Below are 19,902 nucleotides of genomic sequence, written 5' to 3'. Positions count from 1 at the left end.
TTTTACTTCTAGCCTTGTCATTTGAAGTTGGGACTGGTGATATTGTCACAGCAGCCAGGAAGAAGGAAAGTGGTGAGAGAGAGAAAGAGAACCATGGCAAATCAGGGTTATATAGCCCAAAGATTGTCCCCAGTGACCTACTTCCACACCTGTTAAAGGTTCCACAACCTCTCAAAGCACAGCCACCAGCTGGGGACCTGGTGTTCAAACACTGACACTGTGGGAGGCATGTAAATGATATATTCACTCTACCTCTGGCCCCTATAGGCTCACAACTAATGCAATAGTGCTTTTAATTAATTTTATGAAATCTCCAAAGTTGTACAGTTGACATTGTCAAACTCATGGCAAACTCATAACTTTAAGCCAGTGTAAAATTAAAAAACAAAACAAAAAACCCAAAAACAACCCAACAAGTTACACCCATTATACAAAGCATCAAGTAAACCTTCCTATCCTAAAAGAAGGAATTAGTGGGGCAGGGCACATCGAGGAAAGACAAGATTAAAAGAAGAACCAGAAACCTCTAGCTTTGTGTCTTACATCTAGGATTTGTGATGGCATTCTAGGGGGCTCCATTGGGCCTCGATAGCCCCTCCTCTTCCAGTCTGTGGAGGGGATGTCAGGGGACATGTGGTCTCTCTCCTAGCCTGGCTTTCCCTGGTGAATTTTCCACATTCCCGGCATTTGCAACATCCTGGAATTTTTGAAACTTTTGTGGCTTAAGCTTCACTTTCCCAGCTTCACTCACAGCCTGAGCCCCACAAGGGATTTGACCCTGCTGACCATTACCTGCCTTAGCAACTTTCTGGAATGTCAACACAAGCCTCCATGATGCCTTCTTGCATTTTGCATGTCTCCAAAACCAGCAGCACATGGATGATGACAAATTCTGCTTACAGCTTAAGATGTAGCCTGGCTCCCTATGGCCTCAGCAGACTCAGCCTTCATAGCTAAACCTGCCAAAACACTTCCCGAGGCACCATTTTTCACCAAGGTATCCTGAAGGCTCTTTCCAGGAACTCGAAAATGAATTTACATTTTATGCCCCAGAGCTCTCAATGGGTGAGGTCAGGCTCCTCCCCCTTTGTCCCAGCACAAAACCAGAGAGGCTCAGCCTTAATCTTTAATAACTATATTTCCTTTTTCTGTTCCCTCCCTGTCCTGAGCTTTAAGTCTTTCCACTTTCTACTCACTATCCATCTGGGTAAATGCAGTATTTATGCTACAATCTGAATGCTATGCTCTCTGGAAATCTCCCACCAAGCAAATTAGTCCATCACTTTTTAATATTCAGTGTTACTCATATTTTCAGGACTCAGGCAGAATGCAGCCAGGTCCTTTGCCAGAATGGAACACTAATGGTTTCTAGCCTAGGTCCTGACTGAATCCATGTTCCCCTCTGAAACCTCTGAAATAGTTTGCTGTGTGCATTTCTTGTGATATTGGTCATCTAAACCATAAAATCCCCCATTGATCACTGACTGGGTTCTAAAGCTTCTCATTAACCTGCCGTTCCAGACTCTTCCACAAACCAGCTCCCAAAGCTTTCAGTCAATGTGTCCGGGCTTCTCACAGCAGTGGCCTACTTCCTTCTCAGCACCAGGTTTCTGTTAGTCACTTTTCTTACCACCTTGACCAAATGAGAGGAAGGGTTTACCATAGCCCACAGTTCCATAGTGGTGGAGATGCTTGCCTTGATGCCAAAGCTTTCAGCTACCTACCTAACAGTGTCAGGTGGACTCAGAGGCAGGCTCAGAATAGAGCTGGGCCTAGGCTGTCAACTATAAACATTACTGGACCAGTCTCTCTTGGCTATAGACAGGTGCTGTAGTGAGTCCACCTCTGAAGTCTTACATCTGGACAACATGGTTTTTTTTAAACCAAGAAGCAAATAATTAGTGAAATACAGTTGTCTAAATATCATGTCTGGTGTTTGGGACTATTACCAATCTTGGTAGTCTTTGGTTAAGACCATGCAGGTGATCAAAATTTAAAAAAAAAAAATTTTTTTTTTTGGACTGTCAAGGCTGATCTTATCACTTGGGCTTGAGAGGAACCTTTGGCCCCTCTTAGCCTTTCTCTTATCAGCTGTTCCATATTTGTGAGGCTAAGTAAAAGGTATGCTTGACCCAACTGTGACTTCCTTTGGAAGCAGTGAGGAAACTCTTCCCCCATGTTGACCCTCGGCTTTGTGAACTTACACTGATTAGAGTACAAAGGCGCTCCAGAGCAGGAGAGCAGGTGGCTCTCCAGTTGCAGGACATTTCAAGGGATGGCTCACAGTCCCCTGGACCTCACTGACCTTGGGTGGCAAAAGGAAACCCTTCACCCTTTTGGTCCCTCTGGCCACATTAGTATACTTCCGAGTCTGGCTCTTGAGCAGCCAGAAGATCAATTATATCAATATAGTATTTTTAACTACTGAATATATTTCAATAACCAACCATTTCATTTGATTACATATACACATTTTTAGCCAGTCCTTTTAGTTGTTGATCTTTGAAACTTTAATAACCATATGTATTGCATCTCTAAGTTTCATCCTTTATGTACCTTAAATAAATTACTCAGACCTTTATAATTTGTGTTAGCTTTCTAGTTTTCCACTCTGTAAACATCTAACCATCTTAATTTTCATATATAAGAATGTCTTCTTAGTAAAGCAATTTCCATTTTTACGTTCCTCTAACATTTTCTTTTATTTACTGGTATTTTTTCTGGATACCACAAGACATAATAGCATTAACAAGTGAACTTACTATTTGTGGTAAAAATAAAATATAAAATAAAAATTTTCCCAGGCAGGGAGAAGGAGCTAAACAATGTGTGTCCCCTTCCATAAGGTCCCAAAGACAAACCAAGGTTCAGTTCCATCAAAGTTCACCCTGGGGAACCGATGAGTTCATTGGACTTACTGAGCGTTGATAAGGGACTACTGTTGGGAGTCTGGGTACCCAAAGGCAGCCACACTAGAAAGTTCTTGCCCATGTGTAATGTTGAGGATACTGACTAGTGTTATCTGGGTGTATTGAGAGTCAAGGAGATGTGAATGAGGTTGAGTACAGTGGCCAGAACAAGAAGATGTTTAATATTGGCACAACGTGGATAAGAAACAGATTCTGGCCTGGCATGGTGGCATATGCCTTTAATCCCAACAGTAGGGAGGTAGAGGCAGGCAGATCTCTGTGACTTTGGGGCCACCCTAGGCTTCATAGAGAGATCTAACTAGCCAGAGGTGCACAGTGAGACCCTATCTGGAAACAAAACAAAACAAAACAAAAAAGAGACACAGATCTGTGAAAGAAATAAGGATAAGATGCATAACTGATGGTTCAGTTTGTCCTAAAGGTATGGGTGGCTGGAATCAGGAAGGCCTGAGAAAGAGAGGTCTCAGAAATTTAGATAGAATATTCTAGGTTCAGACCAAAACAAAAGGAAAGGAAAAACATAGGACCATTTCTAAAAGAGTTGATAAGATTGGCTGGCTAACTGGTGGGCAAAAAGAAGAGAGCAGGGAGATTTTAAATGTGATTTGAAGGTCCTTAGACAGAACCGAGAGCATACATAGATACAGAAAGCCTTGGAGAAAAGACCAGTGTAGTTTTAACAAAGGGAAAAGAGAAGATGCAACAGATCTTTGCATTATATGTTTCACAACATACCTGGTGTATTTCATAAATAAACATTGGTTTGCTGTTAAATTTTTTTTGAATGGTTTATACAAGCCACAGGTGATAATTACAAGAAGAACAGGCCAGACTTTGGCAGCAAAAGGAAGGAAAAGCAACAGATGACTAAAGGTGGAAGGAGAGTGGAGGGAGGGAGGAAGAGGAGTCTCATTTAAGGGATATTTGAGGAATGGCAGATGCTGCTGTGATAATCCCAGATCTGCAGGTCTGCCTGTTGGCTGGACTCAGTTACTGTGAAACACTGGTGAGCTTCCAGCCTTTAGCCTGGCCTTCTCCAAAATGACTTCATTCTAGAGGATTGGTGTTACAAAAACATTTTATTGCTGAGTGGTTACAATCTTCATTTTATAAGAATAATTAAACCTTTTCTTTATTGAGTAATTTAGTGTGATGCAAACAAGTTAACTAGATGTGTACGTGTTTTAGAAGTCTGTCACAGTATTCAGTGTCTGAAGAGCATAATTTAATTTCTCTTAGATTATTTTATGTTCATAAGTGTCTATCACATAAGGGCCTAGTTAGAAGTTAGAAGTGGGGGGTAGGGTGGGGTTGGAGAGATGGCTCAGTGGTTAAGAGCACTGTTTGCCGTTCCAGAGGTCCTGAGTTCAATACTCAGCAACCACATGGTGGCTCACAACCATCTATAATGTGATTTAGTGCCCTCTTCTGGCATGCAGGGGTACATGCAGGCAGAGCACTGTAAACATAATAATAAATAAATCTTTAAAAGGAGGAGGAAGAGGAGGAGGAGAGGATGAAGAAGAAGGAAGAGGAAGAGGAGGAGGAGGTGGAGAAGTGTCAGATGCCCTGGAACTGGAGTCATCTACCATTCCTGGCTTTTAAAATCTTTATGCCTTCTCTTCCACATAGATCCCGAGTCCTGAGGAGGGGGGCTTGATAAGGACAGCTCTTTTAGGGTGGAGTGCTCCAAAGTTCCTCACGCTCTGCACACTGTTTGGGCGCAGATATCTTTGTTAACCACCATCTACTGTAAGGGGAAGCTTCTCTGGTCAAGCAGTTCTCCGCTCTGAGTCCCCAGCCTAGTGTGGCAGCTTTGGGTTCCTGGTTGCTTTCTAGACCAGGCTGGCCTCGAACTCACAGTGATCCACCTGCCTCTGCCTCCGGAGTGCTAGGATTAAAGGCGTGCGCCACCACAAGCAGCCCATTGTCCATAGATCTCAGTTATGTTTCTGCCTTGAACCACCAGTTGTGGTAGGAATAGGATGGTTCTGGATTGCTAAGAGCCCATGGGAGGAGGTAGGGAAACCCTGTTCAGAACAGTAATTATCTAGAGGAGGAAGTGGGTGAGGGGGACAGGCATACCATTCTCTATGTCATATTCTGAAAACATTTTGGTTTCGTTATAACAATACTTTCTTTATTTATTTTTCCAATTTTTTTCCTTCATCTTTTGCCCTCAGGGACTATTCCAGCAACCAAACGGACAGGCATTCCAGCTCCACGGGAACTCTCAGTAACGATCTCAAGAGAGAGGTCTGTGCCACGGGGTCCGTCCAGCTCAAAGAAGGTGAGCTCCAGTCCAACCTCCTCCTGCACCCCCACTCCCACCAAGCACCTGAGGACCACCTCTGCCAAACCTAAGCCAGAGCAGGACGGTGCAGAGAAGGCAGTGCTCGAGACCCAGGTCCGGGAACTTCTGGCAGAAGCCAAAACCAAAGACAGTGAAATCAACAGGCTTCGAAGTGAACTAAAGAAATGTAAGGAGAGGTGGGCCCTGAGCACGGAGGACACTAGTGCTGCAGACCCGGGTACGGAGGGAACACCAGCCCCAGTAGGTGACGCTGAGCCTCTGATAAGAACCCTGGAGGAGAAGAACAAGACCTTTCAGAAAGAACTTGCTGACCTAGAGGAAGAAAACAGGGCCTTGAAGGAGAAACTGACTTACCTGGAGCAGTCACCAAATTCAGAAGGGGCAGCAAGTCACACTGGTGACAGCAGCTGCCCAACATCCATAACGCAGGAGTCCAGCTTCGGAAGCCCAGTTGGAAACGAACTGTCCAGTGAAGCGGACGAGTATGGGAGAAGCGCACATGGAAGTGCCTTGCGGACATCAGGATCTTCAAGCAGTGATGTCACCAAAGCCTCTCTGTCACCCGACGCCTCGGATTTTGAGCATATCACTGCAGACACCCCATCTCGGCCCTTGTCAGCCACTAGCAACCCCTTTAAGGGCTCCAAGTGCTCCCCTACTGGGAGCTCCCCCAACAATGCGAGCGAGCTGTCCTTGGCGTCTCTCACTGAGAAGATCCAGAAGATGGAGGAAAGTCAGCACAGCACGGCGGAGGAGCTGCAGGCTACCCTGCAGGAGCTGTCAGACCAGCAGCAGATGGTGCAAGAGCTCACAGCCGAGAACGAGAAGCTGGTGGACGAGAAGACCATTTTAGAGACCTCCTTCCACCAGCACAGGGAGAGGGCCGAGCAGCTAAGCCAGGAAAACGAGAAGCTGATCAGCCTTCTGCAGGAGCGGGTGACGACCGAGGAGCCCAGCGGCCCGGGAGCAAAGGTCCTGGAGCTGGAGCAGAGGTGCGCCGACATTCTCGAGAAGAGCCGCTTTGAAAGAGAGAAGCTGCTCAACATCCAGCAGCAGCTGACGTGCAGCCTGCGGAAGGTCGAGGAGGAAAACCAAGGCGCTGCGGACACGATTAAACACCTCAAGGAAGAAAATGAAAGGCTGAATGGCTTCCTAGAGCGCGAACGGGGCAATAGCACCGCCATGGCCAAAACCTTGGAGGAGTTTAGGGCGACCGTGGAAGACCTGAAAGTGGAGAATGGGTCTTTGAAGGCTCACTTGGAGGCTGATAAGCAGAAGCCCGCGGAGGCCAGCAGTGCCGTGGGACAGACGGCCGAGAGCTTCGAGGTTCAGGAACTGCTGAAAGTGGCTCGAGCTGAGAAGGACCAATTGCAGCTGTCGTGCACGGAGCTCCGACAAGAGTTGCTAAAGGCAAATGGTGAAGTTAAACACGTTTCCAGCCTGCTGGCTAAGGTAAGGAGAGAATTCTCAGCTAGTGTTCCCTCACACGTCTCGTTAACGTGGCAGAGCAAAGAGAACCAGTCACTCAACTGTATTTGTGAATCCAGCATTCAAGTTTGAAAATCTGTTAGGATTTAGACAGGTTGGCACTGGGGATCCCAAAGTAAAAACACTTAGATTTCTACACAGTTCAAAGATTGATGGAAATACAGTGAGGGGCATCAGATGGTATGATGCAGTGATGAAGACGATCAGGGTGGGATGGTGTGGTAGGTGAGGCTTCAGCTTCGGTCCCTAGCACCACCCTAAATAGGATAAAATACAATTTAGAACCATCCTGTATACATTGATTGACTTTCGATGCATTTAATACTTTCTGAGCATATTTTAGCCCTGGCTTTTTAAAATGTTGTTTTAAATGATATCTAGTGTTTATTATTTAACTGTTTTATATTCACTAGTCCCCTGTTATTGCCATGTGTGTATTATTGGTTATGTATGTTCTTTCTGGTCTTAGAATATTAAAAGTAATTTTTTTTATATCTCTGATTATTTCTTCAGGAAAAATTCCTAGACGTTGACTTAGTGAGTCAAAGAGTATAAACATTTTAAAGGCTTTCAACACATTTGGCCAAATTGCCCGCCAGAAATAATATGCCAATTTGTTCCCACCAGTTCATGAGAGTACTTGCTTCCTTGAGCCCTTGCCAAAACTTTGTACTAAATTATATCATTCAATTCTGTTAATCATTTCCTGACTTTTTTTTTTTTTAGAGCCCAAGATGAAATAGGTGATCATGGCTTTCATTTTTAAAATAACTCTGATTTGGCTGGAATGTTGTTAGGTGGTGGTGTGTGGTAGTCATCTGCCTCTCAGAGTGAGAGCTGGCTTCCTGTTCCTGTCTTTCCAGCTCTGGGTCCGTGACTTGGGGTGCTGCTGCGGGTGGGGGAGTGAAAGCATCTTCCCATCTTATTCCATGGCTGTCGGTGTCTGAAAAGCAGTTTGTGCTCTGAGCTCATTGGGAGATTTTAGGATGGGTCAGTCACAGCCCAGCTCTGTACTCTGCTGTCTTCCGCCTCGATGGGTGGCGGGTTGTGTGAGGACATTTTATCTTTACCTGTGTTGTAAACTCACAACTATTTTACTGAAGGAATGGAAGAACGGTGGTTGTGAGCCAGGTGCTCATTTGAATTGTGTGTTGATAAGTGAAGCTTTGCATTAAGTCAGCTTGTAAAATAAGGATGCTCTCTTTTGTTGCTTAAAGAGATCACTCATTACTTAATCTCGTAGATGGACCTTCTTTCAAAAAACACATTTTTAAAGATTTATTTTATTTTATATGTGTGAGTGCTTTGCCTGCATGTTTGTGCACCGCATGCGTTTCTCGTGCTCACAGATGCTAGATAGCATCATCCTATCTCTTGGAACGGGAGTTACAGATGGTTGTGAGCCACCATGTGGTGCTGGGTATGTACCTGTGTCCTCTGCAGGAAAAGTAAGTGCTCTAAACCACTGAGCTATCTCCAGCTCCCCATGGACCTTCCTGACATCTTTCCTCAGTCTCTCACATGTCTCTGGCATTTTAAGTAACTTGACATCTTAAAAAGCGTATTATTTCTAGTCAAATGACTACATATTGATTATATAAGACTTAGTAAAATATAGAAAAGAAAGCAAGCATTGCCTTTAATACTACCACTTGGGGGAAAATCTGCCTACATTCTGTTGTATATCTTTTAGATATTTTTCTCAGTTTGTATATACCTAGGTATGCATACAAACCCTTTATAATATTTCATCTTTCTGTATAAGAGAACAGAGTATATGTGGCCACAATCCACAAATACAGTGAACCAGTTAGTTTACTATACAAGTATACAAGTTCTATTTGTAACCTTCTCCCTCACCTTCAGAGATAGGGTTTCTCTGTGTAGCCCTGGCTGTCCTGGAACTAGGTCTGTAGACCAGGTTGGCCTCTGCATCCCACTCCTAGCCTAAATTATTTACTTATTTATTGGTTTGTTTGTCTGTTTATTATTTATTTATTTATTTATCTATTTTAGCTTTTTAGTTTTGGCATTGCTTCTTATTGTTTGTCTATTCATCACTCCACTTGGAGATGCTCCTAGAGAGAACCACTCCAGAGAACTCTTAATTTATTTTTATCTTTATTCTTTTTAAAAGAATTGTTATAATTTTTTTTCTTCCTGGTTTCTTGAGTAAAATTCTTTAACTTTACCCCACCCTGGTTGGATTTAAAGGTATGAATTTACCCTTTCTTATAGCTCAGCCAAAGTAAAAACAATAAAATTTAGAGTTTTCTTGTATACATTTAATCTATTTGGAGGACATGGAAAATGTATGTTTTCTGTATAGCACAACACACAAATACACACTTAAAATAACTTATTTTTAAATAAAGTTATTCACTTAGCTTCAAATATTTATTGATATTTCTGCCAACTAGAATTATTATATACTAACATAGGATTCTAGCCATTGTTTAGTTAAGAGTCTAAGGAAAAAAATGCATGAGGGGTAATGCTACATACACACACAAGGTTTCTTTTATATGTGTTAAGAGTCCAGGTGTGTGACTTTGCACTGCCTTGTGTACAGAGGATACTTTTTTGGGTTTTTCGAGACAGGGTTTCTCTGTGTAGCCTTGGCTGTTCTGGACTTTTATATAGTCATCAACCCCCAAAAAGCAAATTCCAAACATCTTAAAACTGTTTTCCGTTGCACTTGACACTGGGTAATTCGGAAGAGAAAGGGTTTTTTTTTTTTTTTTTTGAGCTGCTAGTTCAAGATGCTGGAAGTCTAAAGTTGAGCAGCCGTGTCTGATGAGGGCTGCTCTGGCTTCTACTCAGAACGGGAAGCAGCTAGCTCATGAGAGAAAGCATGGGTGAGAGTGAGTGGGGGTGCCAGCTTCCCTTTAGTCCTCTGGCAAGAGAGAGCCCGTGAGGCTGCACCCATACACTCCTCAGGGTGGTACCCCACTCCTCATCACTCCTAAAAAGCCTTATATTCAGTATTATTTTTCCTCATGGCTGTGTCAAAATATTTAATAAATACTTAAGAAAGGAAGGGTTTATTTTGAGGGTCCCATGCGTCAGGACAGGGGAAGGAAGTTAAGAAAGGAAGGGTTAGTTTTGAGGGTCCATCACGGCGGCGGGAGGAAGCATGGCAAAGGGGCCGGCAGCCGCAGCTACTCACTCTGTAGTCTGCACGTGGAGGAGGATGGATGCTACTGCTCATCTTGCTTTCCCTGTATCCCGGCCTACACCCCAGCCCAGGAGAGAGCGCTGTCTATGTTTAGGGTACGTCTTCCCCTCCTCACTCAGTCTTCAGCAAAACCTTTCTGGAAGCATCTTCACAGACGCACAGATGTGTTTCCATGGTGATTCCAAATCTAGTCAAGTCGACAGTTAAGATTATCCATAATTCCTCCTAATACCTCCACACCGGAAATAACATTTCAACATGAGTCTAGGCGAAGACAAACCATGTCCGAACTGTAGCACAGACAAAACAGCTCCATGTATCCCTCCCCAGTGCAGAATATCAGCTAATCCCTAACAACCGTGGACTCCAGGAATGCTACTGAAGGAACCCATTCCCAAAGGAAAACAGGATACACACTTGTGTCGGGTTCCCCTGTGGAAAGTGATGGATTCTGAACTGCTAGGTGGATTACGGAAGGGTGGTTTGTCAGTGGGAGCCAGGCACACTCAGGGGCTCTGCCCTGTGCTTACACGCGCTTCTGCTGCAGAGTGCTACCCCTTACGCTTTCCCTGGGCTGGATTTATTTTCTTCCCCAGATGTGTAATTAGCTGTAGTGAGAGAAGGCCACAGCACCGTTCTCTCCTTTGAACTTGACCTCACAGCTCATCTGTGAGCAGCAGTGCTGCACCCACACCTCTGTCCTTTGGGGACAGCACCTGCTGTCCTCATCCTTCCCAGATAGAGCCCTGCTTGTGCAGCCCACTGTTAGTTCTCAAAGGCAAAATTCACATTTCTAGCTTCATCTCTGGGTTTTCTATAACCTTTTTTTTTTCTTTAATAGCGGAAGCGTAAATATACTAGCATAACTCCTTCCTAGGCAGAATAGCACTGCAAAAAGAAAAGCAATAAAAATACCAATGCAACACACACACACACACACACACACACACACACACACACACACACACACACACACACAGGTTGAGGCCAATAAGTGCAATATGGCTGCCTCCACAATAGCCACACTAGATGTTAAGATAAGAACAGCTAACGCAGCATGTGCTCTTTCTCCCGGCAGCACTCTCAGGCTGGCATTCCTGTGCTTTTCTGAATGCTTTGTACTCTCTTAGCATGGTGGCCTTCTTCATATGTTAGGTATTTAGTAAATTTTGTCAAATGGATGTATGAAAGCTTATCATATCTTAGTAACAGCCACTGTTTTAGTTTTCTTGTGTGTTCTAGATATTCTTAGGAACATCTTTTTTGTTTGCTTCCCATGAGGACATTGCCTGAGATTTAAGTGCTGGGTAAAGTTTACTGGAAAAGAATGTTAATTTTGCTGGATATTGGTCACAAACACTTTTTTTTGATTGTTGTATTTTTGGTTTTGGTTTTGGTTTTGTTTTTTTTTCTTTTTCTTTTTTCTTTTTTGAGACATGGTTTCTCTGTGTAGCCTTGGCTGTCCTGGACTCACTTTGAGGACCAGGCTGGCCTCGAACTCACAGAGATCCACCTGCCTCTGCCTCCCTCAGTGCTGGGATTAACAGGCGTGCACCACTGTGCCCAGCTCTGCAAACACTTTTCTTTTCTTTTTAAATTTCTTTTTTACATATACACTTATATTATTACACATTTAAAAATAATCTACATACAGCAAGAAGAACCACAGAACAATCAGGAATTATATTCATGTTACATTCATAGTGTTCTGGCTGTTTATATTTGGCAACCTTCGAGAAAACATTTTCCTATCTTGGTGCATCTAAAATTCTGAATGTAACTCAATATCTATCATATCTCATCTCTATGAACCTAAAACATCCATCTAGACTTAAAAACATCTTAACCCCAAACAACTAAGCTTAATTGTGAAACTATTTGGTCTTCAACCACTTCAGAGACTTGAGAAGGAGTAAAATCAATTACCTGAGTATACAGGGAGTGCAATTTAGCAACTTCCTAAATGAGAAGATGACAGAGACAGTTTGCTACCTAAGCAGTCACCCAAAACTCTCTATAATGTTGGAGCATCATCTTCAGCCTTCTGGCCCAGTATATCTGACAGACACTTATTTGTGAGGCAGGAACTATTGAGGACATGCTTTCCCTGTCTTGGCAGAGTTTGGTCATCAACTCTGCCTACATCCAAGCTTGCCAAGTTCTAGGCAGAATCCTGTCAGTGGTCGAAACGAGGACATTTTGCCCAGTGGCTTGTTTGCCACAATTGAAGCCATCTCCATAAGGAGGTTCATTGATGTTCATCATCCTCTTTGAGGTAGGCTGGGTGTTGCCAGGAGTTAACCTGTCTTGTTGTCAAAAAATTATTAAAATAATATAAACATCTTTAAATGCTATATTCTGTATGTCTCTGAGGTTTCTGAAGACCTTACCTAACTATTTTACCCTATCTGTCTATAGAATCATACCTGTTACATCCAGGATGTATATTCTTGTGATATAAATAGACTAGTAATTGAAATGACCACAATTTGATCAGTTGACAATTAACTTGTCTAATTTACTTATCCTAAACAGCCTGTAGTAGGATTTTCAAAGCATTGGAGGTAAACCTTGTGTTCTACTTGAGTGATATGGGTACAGTGCCTCATATTAGAGTACAAGTGTATATAATGTGTGTGAAGAGTAATCTTAAATTTGAATTCTATATCAATGTATCAAAATTAAATTATTTTGTACCAATATACAAATTTCTATACCAATGAATTAAAAATAATCTTGTGATCACAGTTAAGGCCTTAAGTTGAGGAGTCGACTCAATAACCTACTTTTTGTTCTATAACCCCTATATATTTCTATATTCTTGCTTTTTTCTTTTCAACCCCTATCTCCAAACCTAAGGGGAAAAGGTAAAGGAAAAGAGAGACATCCCTGAGTTCAATCTTGTTTTCTCTCTAAATAAGACCAATAGTAACTTATAACCAACTCCCAATGAAAATAAACATCGAAAGCCCAAGAAAGCAACCAAAAACCTACCCACTCACCCCCCTTAAGGGGAATGGGGTGCCATTCTCTTCGGGTTTCTTCTGGCTGATTTGGGACGAACAATATCTTTGTAGGGGCCCAAACAAAACTGGGGAAAAGGGTTAAATGAGGTCATTTGTGGTCCAGTTTCTAACTGTTGAGAACTTCCAGGCTTAATAAAAGTCCTGTGTGTGACAGTCTGAAATGCTGGACCAATTGGGACCAGAAGCTTTCTTTGAAGCTGTCTTGGGAGCTGTCCTGTTCTGATGGAGAACAGCAACTGAAGCACTTGGTGCTGGAACACGGAAGATGTAGGGTGTCAGTGTCCAGCATGCTGAGAGGAATGAATCCTGTCAGGTCTGATCCAGCTTCAAAGTCCGGCCTCAAAGGCAAAATTCAAATTTCTAGCTTCATTTCTGGGTTTTCTGTAACCTTTTTTTCTATAATAGCAGAAATGTAAATTTAGTAGCGGGGTCTCCATTGGCACCTGCTGCGCTGATGTGCATAGACACCACACCTACATATAATTGAAAACAATAAAAACTGTTAAAAATGAAAAAAATTAATGTAGCGTCTACATAAAAGCTGTAGCTAAATGAGTTTCTGGGAGTCCTTCTGTTCAGCTGGGACAGAAATCAGGAGCAGGAAAATGTAGCTCCCTCAATGTCAGAGCTCAGACCTGATGTCGGTGGTTCTGGACTCTAGTGTACTAGGTATGCCCTGCATGTCAGCAGCTCAGCATCTAGCCACTGTTGGTCCATCCTCTGCAGCCAGAGCGTTTGACAGAACTCTCTGGGTCTCTCTGGAACTGTCCCAGTGGGAGGGCCACTTGCCCCCTGCAGCTCCTCTGTAACCCTACTGTTCCTTCTTTGCCTCACCTTCCACAGTTCTCAGATCTCCTCTGCTCCCTGGAGGCGCGCGCGCGCGCGCGCGCGCGCGCGCGTGTGTGTGTGTGTGTGTGTGTGTGTGTGTGTGTGTGTGTGTGTTTCTCTGTGTAGCCCTGGCTGTCCTGCACTGGCTTTGTAAACCAGGCTGGCCTTGAACTTACAGAGATCCACCTGCCTCTGCCTCCCAAGTGCTGGGACTAAATGCGTGTGCTACCACACCCAGCTTATGTCTCTCTCTCTTTTTTTTTTAGTCATTTTCTATATATTATAAAGTAGCCATTGATAAGATAGAGAACTTCTAGCTTTTCCCACCAATTGTAAGTTTCTTGGTTGAGTAGGCCTCTATTATACTATTATTCACGTTATTATGTCTTACTTATGCATAAGACATAAGGCCATTGTGAAAGAAGGGAATAGCTTTTATTGAGTGGTTACTATGTAAGGCATAGATAAACTATATTAGGCAGTGATTAAACTGCAAATACCTTATTTCGTTAAACCATTTCTGTTGTTCAAACGAAGAAACTGAGGCAAAGGGATTAAAAGAACACAAGTTTCTGAGAAAGTGCCAATAAACCTAGGCCCCTGCCCCCCGTTCAGACCTAGCCAATGCACAGCTCATTCTCCACTGTTGTGGGAAGAGTGAGTGGGGGACTGCCTCTCACATGAATTCTGGTACCCCCTATTTGATCACTTCCCCTTGGTGGGGATGCCCAGCGGCACACAGAGGAAGGGAAAGCAGGCTATCCAGATGAGACCTGATAAGCTGTGGCCATTTGGTGGGAAAGGAGGTCCCCTTCTATCTGAGATCTAGGGGAGAGGAATAGGGTGGAAGAGGGAGGGAGGGAGGGAGGGAGGGTGGGCAATGGGAAAATACAAGCAAGGGAATAATAATCAGGATGTAATCTGAATAAATTATTTTTAAAAAAATACAAGTCTCAACTGTGTATGGTATGTCATACTGTAATCCCAGGACTAGGGGGTTGAGCAGAATGATTTTGAGTTTTGAAGCAGCTTGAGCTACCTAAAGAGACCCTGCCTAAATAACAACCATAAAATAAAATAAAATAACGCACAAATCTTGATTTGGTAGAATTGGATTTAAACCCTGGCAGTCTAGCTTCACGTTCTGTGGCCTAAGCCATTTTGGTATACTTTAGCAGCTTTCCATTTTGACAGCGCCCTGCAGTGGTGGGTAGCCACACTGCAGAGCCACATGCTTTTGTAACTGAAGTGTGACTCTTCCATATCAGTGCAGACCCTTAGCTCAGGCTCTATGACCTGTGTTGGTCCTGAGTTTGTTCTTCTTACTCCCACCCATCCATTTACTTGTCCTTCCATCCCACCTTCCCATGTGGAAAACACGGCAGGACTGCCTTGTGGTGTTACATTCATTAATTCATCAAATACCCAGGAAGTATTTTCTCCATGCCTAGCACCGTGCAGATGCAGAGGGCATTATGTACTTTGATGAATAAGTAGAGCAGACCCCTTTTCCTCTAGTCCCCAGCCAGAACTGCAACTGGAAAAAAAAATGGATGTGAAGACCCCCAGAGCAAAAAAAAAAAAAAGGAAATTTATTACATATCCAGCTTCTTTTGCTGGGTACATACATACCTATTTACTAATTTCATTAAATTGCTATAGAAATAGGGCAGTGCTTATTGTAGCATTTTAAAATAATAATAGAATGGTATTTTTAGGCAGTGGATTTCCAATATGTAGTAATTAAAATAATCGAGCTCTAACTAGGTGATGTTTCAGTAGATGTACTAGACAATGCTTATTACACCATCTTAACATAATTTTAAGTGTTCTTGTACACAGAGTGATATACAACAGATTATTTGTGTGTATGGAATATAAATTTTCACATATGTATGGGCACTTGTAGGGGTGCATGTGTACCCTGGCATCCAGGTAAATTCCACACCCACCTATAATCTTACACTTTCTATAGCAAACCAGCTAGCTAGACTAGCGGAATTAACTAGCTCTGGGTTCAAGTGAGCGGTCTTACTTCAGTATCTGTGGTGGAGAGTGGTCAGGGAAAACACTGTTGTCAAACTCTGACCTCCGTACATATGTGCAAACATGTACACATGCACCCACACATGTACCCACATACATGTGAAAATGCATGTACCATGCAGACAAATAACCTGTTGTAATGTGTATCAGTTTACATATATGAACATTTAAAATTATGTTGAAATAGTGTAATAAGCATTGTCTAGGACAAGACAAAGGCATGTTTCATACAGTAGTGTAATACCTCCAAATCAACACACATATATAACTAGTTATGTAAAGTTTTATAATACCTAGAACAAGCCTATATATTTATTATCAAGGATTTATACACATATGTAATAAGTGTGCGAAACCCTTCAAGGAGTGACCACACACCAACTTTAGAACAATATCTGTTGCTTGCTAAAATGGAAAGGTTGGGGCATTAACACATTTTATTGAATTAAAAGATTTAGCAAATACGACAAAATTAATCGTTAAGTCTGAGTGCATTGTTTTATTGTTTCTTAGTATTAGAGTTGAGTAGGTGAAATTAATGGGATGATTTCCATTTTCAATACATTGAGATTTTTATGCCTGATGTCTTACGGCACACTTACATTTTATTCTTGCAAAGAAACCACGTGTTCTAAGGTTGAGACTTACCTGTGGCTCAGGCTTCAAGGATATTGAATGTCACCAGCAGAGGGCACTGCTCTGCAGAGAATGTGAGGTTAGGATGGACATTCTGGTTCTCTGCCCTGGTAGGGAAAGTTGTATATCTATGGAGTCCTGCTCTTTCTGTTTGTAAAGGGGTCACAGAATCCAGCCCTTTGGACACATTGTGTCTCTCTTAACATTTTTAGCCTTGGGTGTCCATAGACTGAAGAACAGCGGGAGTGGCATGTGCCAGAGCATCCTGCAAGTCTTCTGCTGACATGTGAGAGTGGTTTCTCTTTTGTTTTTTTTTTGTTAAACTGACAGACAATGTTCCTTTTTCTCTAGATGGAAAAAGATTATTCTTACCTGAAGGAGGTCTGTGATCATCAAGCAGAACAGCTGAGCAGAACCAGCCTAAAATTACAAGAGAAAGCTTCAGAAAGTGACGCAGAAATCAAAGACATGAAAGAAACTATATTTGAATTGGAAGACCAGGTGGAACAGCATCGAGCTGTCAAGCTACACAATAACCAACTCATCAGTGAGCTGGAAAGTAAGTGAAGCCAGCGAGGTGCGGCAGGAGGAGTTCCTGAGGGTGTGTGTGGCGGCAGGGGTGACAGAGGAGCCTGGCTTTTAAATACTCTGTCATCTCCCTAAGAGAACAGCTCTTAAGAAACAAGCAGTAAGCCAGGTGCAGTGGTACACTCTTGTAATCCTGGCACTCAGGGAAGCAGAGGCAGGCAGATCTCTGTGAGCTCAAGGCCAGCCTGGTCTACAAAGTGAGTCCCGGATAGCCAAGGCTACACAGAGAAACCCTGTCTCTTGAAAAACCAAAAGAAGAAAGAAAGAAAGAACTCTCTGAGGTTAAGTGGAAAGCTAGGTGACAAAAGAAAAGATCCTTGACACAAATCTTTCAAGAGGGCAGGTACGTTTTGGATGTGTTAGCTGTACCTGAGGCTTCCATCTCTAGACAACCGAGCCTACTTTGAATTCAGCTGTGACTGTGAGAGGCTTTTGCTTTCCCCCTAAGGATGCCTTCAGGGTTTAAGAGTAAATTACTGCCCTTGTATCAACAGTGTTGTCCTCAGGATCTAATGGATGAGAGCTAGGTGGTCTGCTCAGAGTGGAACAGATCATCTCTGCCTGTGGTCAAGTCCAGAATGCTTTCCGCTGATGGAGGATATGGGAGCATCAGTGGATGGCTTTGTGGACTCACTGCTTTGAATGGGGAAAGACATTTGCTTTTGTTCAAATTAGCCTTATCAAATTTCACATCTAATGAGCCTTATATCTGTAACAAAAGACTTAGTAAACAAAGTTTCGTATGGCACTAGTTACTACTGACATTAGCTTAGCTGCCTGAGAAGTTTTCTACCATGTACAGCCAGCCTCACTACTCACAGATTCTGTGTTCCTGAATTCACCTGCTCACTAGAGTGTACTTGTACCCCAAGATTGGTGCTCACAACACCTTCCTGGTTTCGGGACATGCGGAGAGAGGTGAAAAGTCAGCCAAAAAGTCAGAAAACCCTCTGTTCTCAGCAGAGACTACATTCAAGAGACCCCTGCTTTCTGGTCTGAATTCTGATGCTATGTACAAGTGTCTCTTCTTTTCTTTTTAAAAAAATTGTTTTTCACGTTTTATTTATTTTGGGTGTGGAGGTCAGAGGACAGCTTGTAGGAATTGGTTCTCTCCCTCTACCACGTGGTTTCCAGGACCAAACCCAGAGTCGTCACTAGTGCTCTTTACATGCTATTCTATTTCAAAGCAAAACAAAACACTTTGTACTTGTTCTTGTGATTTTTGACATTTGAAATGCTCCCAGTTACGATGCTAAAGTGCTGTCTGCTGTCTACTGCCCCTAAGAGCAAGAAGGCTGCACGTTGATGTTGAAGCTATGGAAAGGATGGGAAAGGGCGGAACCTTGTAGATTCATGGGTTGAAGACCAGTAGCAGACAGTGTCGTGGACAACAGTGTCAAAATGCCAGAGACGAAAAGACTTCATCGTAACATAGCGAGGGCCAGAGGAACATCAAGTCCTTGTCTTTGTACACCTGGCAAGAAAGGTTGCATAGGTCAGAAAGCTATAGAAAAAAAAACATTAAAAATACCTGTTCGGTATTGCAGAACAACAACAAGAAGGCAGATGAGGTTCCTGCTGCTTGTGGAACTGGCCTGTTTTACAAAGATTCTGGTGTGCAGAACTATCTCGTGCAAATAGTATCTCAGATGATAAAAATGTGAGCCGAGGCCCACAGGAATCCAACCCTGTGTCTGCTTGGGAAGCGGCAGCTCATGGTTCCCTTGTGAGCATGGTGGTTTCTGTGAGGGGAGCTGATGGTATGCTCTGTGCCTGGATTAACTGGGTAACATCAGAGTGACAGTGCCATTGCCTTTGCCGTGGACCATCGAGCACTGACACCCAGTGTCACCTAGGTCAGCAGTCACTGTTGAGAATGCAGTTTAAATAGCTGGCACTGTCTGTTTCCAAGCAGAGCACCCTCTTTGTAAAGAACAAGGTCACAGGAGAGGAGTCCTGTTTTGTTTTGCTTTGTGATTTAGCACTGTGGAGAATGTAGTTGTATTGTCCCTAAATCCTTAAAAGTCAGCCCAGACACACCAAGAAAACAAGTGTATAATTAATGTCCAGAGCAAATTTCAGGCCCGCGTCTAGTGATTATATCATAATATATCTGAGACTGAAAATAACACAGACCGTCTTCTGAGAAGCTTTTAAACTCCTGGCAGGGATATCAAGGTATTATTAAAGTATATTTGTGTCAGGAAGACAGTGACACTCAAATCCAGCCTTAGATTAATCCCTTCCTGCCATGAGGTCCTTAAGAGAGACAGACAAAACAACAAGAAATAAAGGAGGGGGCGTCTTACTCTGTGGCACTGACCCTCAACACAAACCAAAGGAGGGGGCGTCCACTCTGTGGCACTGACCCTCAACACAAACCCCCAGGTGCCGCAAGCTCATTCAGAACAGGGCAGGATGTGACTGTGGATTCCAGCCTTCTTCCCAAGCCCCTCCCCTCCCCTCCCCTCCCCTCCCCTCCCCTCCCCTTCCCTCCCCTCCCTTCCACTCCCCTCCCCTCCCCTCCCCTCCCCTCCCCTCCCCTCCCCTCCCCTCCCCTCCCCTTCCCTCCGCTCCCCTCCCCGCCCCTCTCCTCTCCTGAGGGAATCACTCTGTGACTCAGGTGCTAGGATTAAAAGTACTCAGCACCATGCCTGTCTTGGTTCATACCCTTACTAAGACAGCCACTAGGCGTTTTGGCTTGGTGGTTGACGTATTGATACTTACATTTAAATGGCTCAGATAGCAGCGTGAAAAGAACTGGAGGCAGCAAGAACAGGAGATGTAATTTGTTCTTACTTAGGGAGAAGTGGCTGTGCCCCCTTGAAGCTGTTCTAACACTCGTGGGCCCAGATCCTGGCTGTCCTC

The 19,902-nt window shown here is 43.4% G+C and overlaps 1 protein-coding gene across 5 annotated transcripts in view; it reads left to right on the top strand.

The window, feature by feature from the left end:
• Nucleotides 1–19,902, top strand: part of SPECC1 (sperm antigen with calponin homology and coiled-coil domains 1) — a 256,505-nt gene that overhangs the window by 148,201 nt on the left and 88,402 nt on the right. For all 5 annotated transcript variants that reach the window (XM_084760864.1, XM_084760865.1, XM_084760866.1 and 2 more), the window contains 2 exons: nt 5,114–6,696; nt 16,798–17,005. In XM_084760864.1, the coding sequence (XP_084616990.1) occupies nt 5,114–6,696; nt 16,798–17,005 (1,791 nt within the window). The remainder of the gene's footprint in view (nt 1–5,113; nt 6,697–16,797; nt 17,006–19,902) is intronic.

The sequence above is a fragment of the Acomys minous genome, assembly GCF_964271855.1.
Source record: "Acomys minous genome assembly, chromosome: 16".
Lineage (NCBI taxonomy): Eukaryota > Metazoa > Chordata > Mammalia > Rodentia > Muridae > Acomys > Acomys minous.
This window is presented reverse-complemented; position numbering and strand designations above follow the sequence as displayed.